At 44.7% G+C, this 12,416-nt stretch overlaps 1 protein-coding gene across 1 annotated transcript; it reads right to left on the reverse strand.

Annotated features, from left to right (window-relative positions):
• Positions 1–564: 564 nt before the first annotated feature.
• SIVA1 (SIVA1 apoptosis inducing factor) lies at positions 565–2,713 on the reverse strand. The gene is made up of 4 exons (XM_068682611.1): positions 2,533–2,713; positions 2,204–2,404; positions 1,276–1,432; positions 565–797 (listed from the first exon to the last, which is right to left on the reverse strand). Exons 1-4 carry the CDS (start codon positions 2,648–2,650, stop codon positions 740–742), a joined length of 534 nt encoding a protein of 177 aa, XP_068538712.1. The 5' UTR covers positions 2,651–2,713; the 3' UTR covers positions 565–739.
• Between the last annotated feature and the right edge of the window lie 9,703 nt (positions 2,714–12,416).

The following is a 12,416-nucleotide window of genomic DNA, read 5'->3' on the forward strand; positions in this document are numbered from 1 at the left end:
TTAAGTGTACAGTAGAGATGATCAAGTCATACAAATGAGCTGCTTTCTATGAAACTGACCTAGTAAGGAAGGTACATCAAAATTAGTCTTTGACACTACACTCCTGGAGAAAAGTATTGGCTTTCTGTTTGCACTCAAAAGCTGTAGCACCAATGTTCTTCCCTATCAAAGAAGGGATAGAAATAATTAAAACTATTCAAGTTGCCAGTGATCATAACATGCTTGTGACAGTTTTATGAAAATGTAACCAGAAACTGACACACCATCTATTAGGAGAAGCCTCCAGGCATGACTGATTTTCCAAATTAGCTCATAAACAAAGGGCTGTGTGTCCAGAATAGATTTACACTCACCTGGAAGCACAAGAGGAGCAAATTATTTCTATTCTGATCCATAAAAGGAACATACTGACATGAGTAACAAGCAGAGAGGCACTGAATAGATATTTGGAATTCTCTATTACACGAGGAATACCAGTTAGGACCACAAAGTAGTCCCTTCCAGATAGACATATCACAAATGGGGGGGGACAAAGCAGGAAGTTGACTCAAAATAATCTAGAAATCCTCAAAATATAAAAGTTTATTTAGCTACAATATTAAAAAGTACAATATAAAGATATAAAACATAGAAATTCCATAATTAATTCACATGCTAAAAGGATTAATTGATCAGCCGTAAGGAAGAGACTTCATGAACTTTACGGACATTTTAGCCCTGAGGGCTATTTCATCAGGTTTCAGACTTGAAATATTGAACAACCATTGCAGAGAACTTGCTCACCAACATCACCATAACTAGGAGGAGAAAAAAAAAAAAACACAAAACAACAAACAGAAAAACAAAGTCAGTGCCTACTGTTTTTAGAACATAAAGAATGCCATCCTATTCCATTGGCAACTGTAACCACGGGACTCCGACACACTTTCATTACATCACAGATCTCTTAATGACAGTTTCAAAGGAGTAATCTTAAGTTTTGGGAGTGTATTTATTTGTCACTGGCCAGCATACTTCATTGCTGGTGAGAAAGCAAGAGGAACATTGGCCTCCTAGAACATTTAAATGAGAAGCTGAACTAGACTTGCACTAACACTGATTAGACAACTTCACGCAGGCATTTTATTTCCCATGCTTCAGACAGTTTTACTGCTCCTAATTCAATATCCAAAGAGTTTAAGTCAATCGGATGTATGAGCTAGGTAACTGTTGCGACTTCATAAGCTACAACTGACACTCAGAGTTACAAGTTTGAGAAGCTGAAAAGACACTTACTCAATTACCGAGCACAGAGAGCAGGTGACTGTGTTACAGCAGCTGCAGAGCCTGCTGCAGCTCTCGCATACGAACCGGTCACACTGCGAACACGCTTCCTTGACATCGGCAGTTCTTACACATGATGAGCAGGCTTTGGAAACCCCCACTGGCGGAACTGCTTGGAAAAGATGCAAGTAAGTAGATAAGTACTTTATAGAAAAACAGAAAAAGAACCTGAAAACTGAAAGAATTGCAAGAGTGTGGTGTCTCCACTGGATATTACAGCTACAGGTAGCAGTGCTTTGAAAAACACAACTGCTTGCCCCATGGCTTTATTGGCTTTTCCCTCCACTCCTCTTAACGGAGAGATCATTAAGACAGTATCAAGCAGACCGCACCTGCAACCATTTCCAAAGATCATCTAATTCCAATGCCCCTGCCATGGGCAGGGACACCTCATAGAATCATTAGGGTTGGAGAAGACCTCCAGGATCATCTGGTCCAACCATCCCCTTACTTTCAACGCCACCCACTAAGCCATGTCCCCAAGCACCATGTCCAACCTCTCCTTGAACACCCCCAGGGACGGTGACTCCACCACCTCCCTGGGCAACCCGTCCCAGTGCCTGACTGCTCTTTTTGAGGAGAAATGTCTCCTCATTTCCACCCTGAACCTCCCCTGGCACCACTTGAGGCCATTCCCTCTAGTCCTATCACTGGTTACCTGTGAGAAGAGGCCGACCCCCAGCTCCCCACACCTTCCTTTCAGGCAGTTGCAGAGCAACAAGCTCTCCCCTGAGCCTCCTCTTCCCCAGCCCAAACACCCCCAGCTCTCTTCTCCCAGGACTTGTGCTCCAGGCCCTCCACCAGCCCTATAACCCCTCTCCAGCCACTCTCCACATCCCCAAACCCACCCCTTTACCCCCGGAGCCCCCCCCTCACTCACCCTTCTCCGTGCCGGCCTCGCTCCTCAGCAGCCTCCCGTCGCTCCCGATGCGCAGCTGCCCGCTCCAGCGCCTCCCGTTGCCGGCGGCCGGGCCCTGTCCTTCGGGCTGCGTCGAGCGGCCGGCAGCGGGCCGGGGCAGCGGGGCCCAGGCTCCCTCAGCACACGCCTGGGCGCCCCTGAAGAGCAGCCGCCGGGTGCGCTCTGCCGCGGGACACCACAGGAGCGTCACCGGCCGCCCCCTCACCCCCTCGGGGAGGGCTCTGAGGGGACGGTGCGGTGCGCGCTCCCCCCCCACCCCCCGCTATACCCTTACAGCCCCAAAGTCTCACCGAAGATCTCCCCGCGGAGCTCCTCTGCCCGCACCCCGCGGCTCAGCTCCCGCAGCCCCACGCGGGTCTTGAGCTGCAGCGGCGCCGCCTCCCCGAAGGGGCAGGAGCGCTTCGGCATGGCGGCCGGGCCCCCCCCCCGCCGCCTCCCCTTCACCCACCGGCCCGGCCCGGCCCGTAACGGCGGCTCCCGCCCGCCAATCGCCGCCTCCCTTCGCCCCGCCGCCGCCGCTCTCGACCAATGGCGGAGCGAGAAGAGGATGATTGACGGGAGGGGGGCGGGACCTGGTCTGAGGGGAGCGGGCGGGACTGAGGGGTGGCGGGGTGCTGCGCCGCCCGCCTCGGCTCCCACACGCCGCCAAGTTGTTGTTGTTGTTGTGGGAAGCAGCGCAACGCCAGCAAGGCTTGAGGGGGTGGATTTCTCCATAAACTCTCCTTCCTCGCTGGCCGTTTTGGGCTCACCTTCCTGTATAAACGAAGTGTGTGTCACAGTTGTTTACAGTTTCAGGGAGTTCCTCCTTAAGCTGCTTAATAAAGTTGTATCAGTCCAAATGCTGTACAACTACCAAAAAACGTGCACAAACACAATAATTTACAGTTTTGAAGAGGTTAGAGAGCCTCTGAGCCCCTGTAGGTAACACATGTAGGGCCTCCAGGCCAGGCTCAGTTAAATCTGAGGCTGCTGCTCAGTTTCACCAAAATCACCGAGTTTTCTGGGACTTGCTGCTTTCACTGTGTGATGTGGAAATACTTCAAGTAATTTCCTATTGACTGGTAAACTGGCTGCAGCAATGTACCTGTCATTTTGTAGCTGAATTGCCACATCCAAGGCCAAGTAGCAGTAAGTATAGGAGGGGTCTGCACTGAGGAACAACAAAAGCACGCTCCCTTCCAGCAGCTGCTGGTCTGTAGCAGAAGCTACAATTGTTACGCACAACATTGTAATTCACAAAAATACCTTCCACACTGCAAGGTCTGGCTCCTGCCACACACAGCTGCAAAGATTTATACTTTGGCTTTTTCTGCACGTACTTCTTAATGTGTGCTTGAACATGTTCTACAGAAAATTTGTCATTGCTTGGGAAAAACTCATGGTCTTTTCTTTATCTCTCAGGAATTTGCTTTGTAAATAATCTTTAAATACACGCCCCGGTGTCCCTGAAGCTCTCTGAGGCACATCAGTGAGAGGAAATGTAAACTGGCTCAGACCGTGCCCCGTGAGGACAGAGAGCACTAGGCCACACGCGTTTCATTAAAATAGCAAAAGATGGAGCTCAGCTGCCTGCGGACTGGAGGAGACACAAAGAACAAAGTTAAAAGCGCTGTTCTGCCTGGAGTGCTCCAAAACTCTGATCTGAAGATACGAAATAGATTTGAAAGTGAGCAGCACGTGCTGCAGGGATGCTGCCGGGGCTGTCATGAAAGAGGAAATTTAAGGACAGTTTCTCTGAGGGCTGTTACATTTGCAGGCTGCCACCACCGTCCCACTGCAGGGCAGATGCAGAAATCTGATTGCTACTGAGTCATCTGTGGGTGTTGACAACTCCTCTTTAATTGCTCTGCAAGCCTCAACCTTAATAACATCTGTTACTGATCAGATATTTCCTATTTGTGAGAGCTATTATGGCAAAATAATTTTGTTTTGTCTGTATCAATGTATCTTAGTATCCTATGGGGAGGGAATTGGTTCACCTGCCGGTCTGTTGACTTGCTACTCGACAGGATGATTCCTAGTACTTTATTAATGTCATAGCAGCAAGCCTTGAGGAAGATCCACTGGTGATTTGGAAGTAGAAAAAAGGCTGAGATCTGATCTGGCAAAGACTGCTGGCACTGAGCATTCATGAAAATTAATGCTGACAATTTCCCAGGTTATTTGAAGAGATTGTGTGTTGTTACACAGCTTCTGAATAGGAAAAAGCAGCCCAAACAAATCCCAAACCACTAATGGTAATCGTGAAATATGATAATTGTGGTTTATCCTCAAAAACATGTTTATAAAAGGAAGCAGAGAATAAAAATGACAGTATTTTTCTTGCTACTTTGCTTCTCCCATGCCCGTGTGAATATTACAGACAAATTGCCTGGCTGATAGCTCTCTCTTATAGAACAAAGAAAAATTGCATTGCAAATTTTCAATAGCTTCCATTTCCAGCAAGCAAATTTGAAGAGCAAAACGGACTGGGCTGTGCTCACTAAGTCTGTCTCTTTTAATACTCCATTTCTACCAGTGCTTCAATGAGGTCGGGGCACACACAGGAGGATTCTGGCCATAGTTCACCTCCTTCAAGGCTTCTAGCAGTTTAGAGCCTAGAATTTTTCTGAGCCCAAGTTTCCATTTGGATTTTAATTCTTCATAGTTGTCAGCAAGCCCATTCATCATTAACCTGTCCAGTCCCTTTCTCAAAACTGGTAATGTTTAATTTCTTATTTTGTCTGGCAAATGTACAACTTTGCAAAATGTTATCAAAAACCAAACCAATCATTTTCTGTACCTCTTATAGCCCCTAGTGTCTCTTCTGAAGGAGGGTGGCCAGCGCTCCAGCTGTGGACATACTAGGCATCCAGACAGCATAAGCCTAAATAGTTTTTCTTGGTCCCTTTCCTAATAATTCCTAACATCTAAGTGATCATTGTGCTAACTGCTTAAGAACTAAACTGATGTTTTCAGGGAACTATTCATAAATGACTCGCAGCATCACTCCCCTGAGTGCTAATTGCTTAATTCAGAACTCCTCACTCTATGTATATAATTGAGGTTATTTTTCCCCCATGTGTGTTACTGCACATTTACTGACACCGCCAATTTATTGCCTGTTAGGTGTACAGAGAGTCTTGAAAATACGCATCTGTACCTCTTCCCAGTTGGCTTTTAGATTTGACTTTAAACAATAATACAGCAAACACCGATACCTCTCTGCTCATCTCCTTTCTCAGATTACTTATAAATAAGTTGACGTACACAGGCATCTTGCCCGAACCTGCCTGAGGTTAGTCCTCAGGATCATGGAGATCCCTTTGTAAAGACTGGTGCCACGTTCCTTTCATACCAAGACAAATTTAAGTAAACATCACATATAAACCCTAATTACAGTAGACTTTGCCTATAAAATGGGCAGATTTAGATTTTCGGTACTCCAGTAAGCACTAAGAGATGATTTTTGTTTCTGATCCTTCAGTAACACAATCAAGGTAAATGTTTGCCTGTCTGCCCATGCTTTCAACTACTCCAAAATGTAATTTTTGGTAATTAGAAATAAATGGGTAGTCTGGAATAGAAATCACAGACAGTGTAAATTGCAAACATTGCAAATCAGAATCGGATGCTTTCTTAAAGGGAAAAGAACTTATGTATTTGGAAAAGAATAAATTGAGAAAAATTCTGCCTTGTGTTTTAGTCAGAGTGTCAGACTAAATATTCCCAATGTCTGATTTGGCTTTGTGAATCTAAATATTCATCAGTCCAATCTTCCTGTCTATGCCTTGCTTTGCAAACAACCTTTATCCATTTACTGTAACAAGTTAAAGTATTCAATTTTAGGAACAAATGGCAGAAAAATAGCAATCCAGAAGATTATACTAGCTTTTAAGTCATTCTAAGGGTCTAATAGTAGGCTCTTATAAGCATTGGAGGGCCTTAAAAATATTTCATCCTTCTCTCCATCTTCTTTTATACAAAAGCCCTCCCCTACATGTATTTGTAATAAAAATCCCCATTTATTCTTTCATTATTAGACCAAATATAAAAAAAATCAGAACACTATACCTAGAGGTGGGGCTGTGTGTACACACAGCTGTATATCAGGAGTTTCCTCAATGGTTCCTCTCAATTTGTACTGATGCAAAAGGAGAGCATTTTGGCCAGTTCTCTAGTTCTTTTTCACGATAAAATGGTGAAATGAATAATCTTGAAATTCTTTTAGGTAGAACGCATATTACAGCAGTGGTTGTAGGTGGCCATATGCCATATGCAGCCTGTTTTGGGGCAGGTGATATATTGGGATCAGGATGCACACGTTTCCTGCACAGGACTGAAGTATAACACCACACCCCATGCCCTCAGCCCCACCGTGCTCTTCTTCCCGTGATGTGCAGTAGGGATTCAAAGATAATAAAACTGTCTCAAACACACCTGTTTTTATTAGAATGGCTCAGGGCTGCTTCCTTTCTTCTGTGCCCTTTTATTTCCGTATCACACTGCCAGCCCTACCAGACAACCCGTTTACAGCCCCTATCAAAGGGCTGCACCCTTCAGACATCCTCTGTGAGCGAGTGCCAACACACAGCCACGTGTCATTTTACTATGACCAGTGAGCAACACAGCTCACGTCCTAATCTTGATGAGTCGCTTCGCACATCAAAAAACATTTGATAAGCCAGGGAGGAGCAGGATTAAGGGCTGGCTCTTGAAGCATGCTGCTGCTAAGCCAAGCCCCTGCCACCCTGGCACCTAAATTAGCACGGCACGGCTGACTTCATAGCATATTCCTATGAGACAGACCAGTTTTGCTCAGCAGACCAAAATACTTGAAGGTCCCACTTACACTAGAGGGCACTCTGCAAGCTGCTACTGCTGTTACAAGGTGCGATTGCTCTGCTGACAGCACGTACAAAGGGGCTGCTTTCCAGTTTTTATTGTTGCTCCTGGCCTTTCAAGTTGTGTGTTGCCTGTCTGCTGTACACAGTTTCTTTTCAGTTTGCCTCTTTCCAGTTCAATCTATCAAGGAGAACGACAGCCCCCAAACCCACACAGCTGGGTATGAAACAGCCCAGGCACGCTCACCACGCACACACACTTAATGGGTACTGAATGAAGGACCCACTAGCAATGCACATCCACGTGTTTTGTGTGGATATGAAACCACAGCATGTAACCAGCCCCTGTGTGAGGCTGAATGAGTGTCTGGACGTGAGAGCAGCCCCATGCCCACGTCTTCCAGCTGAGCTCGGGCAGCAATAACTACTGTTAATGATCCAGAGGGGTGGTTTCTTCCTCTAGAGCTGACAATGTTTTTTATCTAATTCTAAGAGACTGTGCAAAAATTCATTAAACTGTAGTCCAAGAAGAGCTGTTCTATGACTTGGTGTGTGCAGGTACCTCTGCCCTTTCACCAGTCCTACACAGTACATGACACCTTCCTCTTCCTCCTCACATGGCATGGGGAGGGTCAGGAAAACCTCTCTGCCTCCGCACTGCGCCCAGTCCATACCCAGCCTTGTTATTTTGTGGAATGAAGCCTTGCTTCAGGACAGTGCTTTTTGTTGTGCCTCACGTGCTCTCCTTTATTCACTCCCTAAAGCAGCTGTTAGCTGGAACAGCTCAAGGTGCACCCATTCAGCCCCAAAGGACAGAACCGGCACGTGCTGGCAAAGGAGCAGGCACTGCGCTCACGAGGTATTACAGGCGCTTCCACAGCAGCAGCCCACAAAGCATGTTTATTTTAACTTTGTGTGACTATCTTGTCAACCCTGGGCAGAGAGGATCTCTGTCTGGAAAACAGAAACTGCACGGAGTCAAAGCAAGTGTCCAAACAGTGCCAGGATAACATGGCACAGCCACAGCAACCATCACTAGGGCTAACCTGGACGTTTTCTTTGTACAGCCTTTTGGGTTGGAAGCTGTTTACGCTGGGAAGTCTTCAAGGCACTCATTCTGTCTCTTTGCTCTCTGCTGAGCAGTTTGCACAAGTGGTGTGCTACGAGCTGTAAAAGTAACATCCAGTCCTAGGCCTGCTATCCAGGGTGCCAATTAATCGAGACTTTTCTGTGCTGCTGGCGTTTCCCCAGGATGGAAATCATCAGTACATTTTACACAGGGCTCAGACTTCCAGCAGGACCAGCTTTGGTTTTTTAATCATGTAATCTCATGCAAAGCTATCTCTAATAGGCAAATTGTCTTATCTCGTTTGTAATGCCTTAACGAGAATCTTTTATTTCTTCCACTTGACCTTTTGTTGTGTATATTGAAATGCATTATATTCTGTATACTTACGTTCACTACATTCCTGCCATTTTCTGCTCTTGTTTCTTATCTGTGTTGATTATTTTTTTTTAATCTTTTGTCTTTTGTTTTTCTGCACCAGAATTTCAGAATAGATAGTGATGAGACAGACAACCGCATATTCTTATCTTCTATTGTAACTTTCTCATCTTCAAGATTTGGAAGATCTCCAGATTGATGGCAAAGACATCCAGCATTGCCTCTGTCTCTAATCCTGATTCTTTACAGCGACCTAGACTCTACAAAAAGCTACCCTGTAAATGTATCATCACTAAATCTGGTGCAAATGTAAAACTGCAAGGTTGGCATTGATGAAACAGTGGAAGGGTAGCCTGATATTCCTCTTCAAAGCTCACTGCCCTCCAGTCTGGGTCCCTGGTAGTTCTTTTGGCCAAGTTCAGCACCCAGCACTGTTCTGCAGGAGTTTGTTGCTGTTTTACTCCAACTTCAGTTCTTCTGGCAAAGTTGGAGATGTTTTTTTGTCCAGCCCCCAAATTTATTTCACTACTCAGTGTAGGCAAGTAGAGATCATTGATGTAGAAGTAGAGATCTTGTCTGCAGAATGTACATGCTCAAAATCAGTGGACTAAATCCTAACCTAAAACATGGGTTTGATCTCTTGGTTACTTTTTCCAGTAATCTTTAGAATTTATGGAGAGAAACATAATGTTGTTTTAGAATGGCAAGGCAAATCTTTTGCAAACTTATCCAATAAATGTCCTCTAACTACATTTTACCTGACAAAGACATGATTACAGCTCTGTTGGTACAGATACAAAATGCAATCCAGAATTCTGAAAGAATGCATGTATGTGATTGCAGGGCAGGAAGAAATGTCTTTAATAAATCTTTCAAATTGGGAACGGTATCATATTTTTTGAGGACACCAACTCTAATACTATTAAAGAAGACAGTGAAAAAACTATGCTGACAATTTGAGGGGTGATGATCTAGACTCTGTAGTCTGCACATGGCCTTCCTGGCTGGGTTAAGTGAAGCAAACAAATGTTGAGGTACAAGATGCAAAGCTCTGAATTTGACCAGCATTGCCTATTTTTGATGCTGTAGTCTGCTAAGTAAGCAGTAAAGCTGTAACTGTAGTACTGATGTATGTGTGACTGTGCACTGGGAATTGCTAGTCTTACCTGTAGTGACGCTGATTCTGGAAATAAGAACAGCCCATCATCTTACCTTACTGTCCAGTTCTTCACCCATTTGCCAAGGACACAAAACATTGCAACAGATGCCAGCATGGCTGAGTGGTATTACCCACCAGCACAAGTAACTGGAAATAACTTCCCTTGATCCTGGCCATTATCCTCCTGGTGTTGTAGCCCAGGATGCTGTTTGGTTTATTCAAGATTCATTGTTCATTGTTGGTTCATGCCCAGCCTGGCACCTGCTGTGAAGCCTGGATCCTGTTTAGCGAAGCTGCCACTCAGCCAGCTGCCTCCATCTGTACCAAGATGCGGGGAACCCTGTTCTTCTGCCCCAGCCTCATGAGCTTTTTGTTGCCCAGCCCTCAAGCTTATCAAGGTCATTGCCTTTTGCTGGCAGACACTCCTCCCAGTTCAAAATGTTTTCCCTCATCCACAGGCCGGGTTTCCATGCATGGCAGAGCATGGCACAGGTTCATGACTCTCAGCAGAAACATGACTCTAAATACAATAGGCTTGTGACTCAGGATTTCCTTTCCAGAAGCAAAAAACACCACTAAATACCTTTCTATGACAGTGCCTGGTAATACACTGTATGTATCCAGTTTGTTGTTTTGCCATATGCACCAAAGGTTCACTGCAGCACCCCTGCACAGCAGTTGCCTATTCACAGGCCAGCCGGGCTTCCCCAAACCTCAGCAGCAAATGCCTTTTCCACACATTTGGAGAATTAAGCCCAGCTCACCTCAAAGTTTTGTCTGATTAAGGGGAAGATGAAGATGCATACTGCCATCTCTGCTGTCAGGGTACTTGGTTGTTCTGTGGTTCTTAAGAAACAAATCACCAGTACTTCTGCCCGGGACATTTTAAGGGTTTCAGCAGCCACCAAAAACTCTCCGAGCACTCTGTCACTTACCAAGCACGGGGAAGGTGTCTCCTGAAACCTAACGCTGTTGTCTGAGGCACTATTTAGAGGCAATGCAAACTCCAGTACACGGGCTCAACTTCTACAAGGCCATGCCTGTCAATGTACATGTAAGGGTACAATATCTCAACTGCAAGACCATTCAAATGCACAAGTGTTATTTTTTTCCTGAAAAGGACATTTCCTTGCCAAAGACATTTGTGTAGACAGTTTTAAAGCGTGTACTACTTCCAACCACTGCAAAATGCAGCTGCTGGCCAAACTTTGATATATGAAAGGAAGCTATAAACACTTTGTGTTTACAGAACATCTCCTTTCCTGATATATTTTTTTTTTGCTTCTGGACAGTCTCACAGGGCTGACAGGCAAATATCTAACACAGTCTCTACTGAAGAAATGAACAGAGAGTAGTAATACACAAAGGTATTTTAGAACTAGATTACTGTGAAGATATAGGAAACTGAAAGGTAAATCTTGAAATTCTTATTCAGACTTTACTTCTTTAAATGTCTTTAAATGTCCCTATGACTGATATGTGCATGGATGATGTTTCACTTTAAACTTGAGCAATATGTAAAAGTTCAGCCTCACAAAGAGTAAAAGCAAGAGGAAGGAGTTTGTGCATGGTATTCCCTCCCAGAGCTTCTTTTTTGGCAGACCTGTTAGTTGGGAAGGAAAGAGCGAAGTTTCTCACCTCCACGAAGCAGGCTGCACCGTGCATTCCTCACACACCACGGATCTTGTGCAGGACAGTGATGGCCAAGCAGCTCCATGTCTCAGGCACCCTCTTTTTAATTGGCAACACAGATCTAATGAAGACATGAAAACAACATAAATAAACTCTCCTATATTTAGTAGCCAACAAATCCATGAGCTGCTCCCTTGATATAACACCTGCACTGCAAATAGGGACCTCTTCTAAAGATAATAGGGTTGGAGCAGTATTTTTCTTTCTTGCCTGATGCTGAGTTAAAAGGGCGATGTCAGTTCATCCGTTTTGCAAACATCCAGAACTTGAAATTGGCCTTCTGATGGAAATGAGACATCATTAAATATTAGGAAACCAGGCTATTTCCATGAGGCTTAAGGAGCCAGCTAAGGCTTGACTCCATATAAATTGTTACTGGAAGTGGGTACAAGCAGAGAGGTGATATTAATTGCAGTGCTACAACGGCCAGACGGTCCCACTGTTCCCATTTTTACCATGCTGTGTACCTTCTTCCCTCCCTCCCAGCCTTAAGACTCTGCTCTCCAGCTGATAGACAACAGATGGACCAGCAACAAAACAGAGTGTGTGCCCAGCGGGGAATTTCAGCAGATACTTACTCAGATTTTTTATTTTATTTTTTTTGCCTTGAGTGATGCCAGTGTCACAAGGAGTTTGATCAAACTGCCTCAGATGTGTTGGCTACCAATCAAGCATCATTTTACAGGAATTTATATATAACCAATGCAAAGGAAATGAAGAAACATTAGTTAATTAGCTGGGCAGGTCTCTTACCTCTCCTATGTGCCTGCTCTCATTTGCTGGACAGGTCACTCACCTGCAATTCAAGGCTCCTTCTAAAATGCTTCTGAAATAGATGAGAAGAGTCATTTCTATCAAAGCTTCTGAAAAGCCCTAACATGACTAGTTTGAAGCCCTTACACATTGTAGATTTGATATCTACCATTCCTTTCTAGTACAGTGAATGTTGATAGAATTCACTTGAGTTATTCTGAGCCATCTGTTACAGAAAGAACGTTTGTGCATTTCCTAATTGATGCAGAAAGGAAATGTTTTGTTTCATTGTAAAACCATTCT

This window comes from Anas acuta, chromosome 5, assembly GCF_963932015.1.
Source record: "Anas acuta chromosome 5, bAnaAcu1.1, whole genome shotgun sequence".
NCBI lineage: Eukaryota > Metazoa > Chordata > Aves > Anseriformes > Anatidae > Anas > Anas acuta.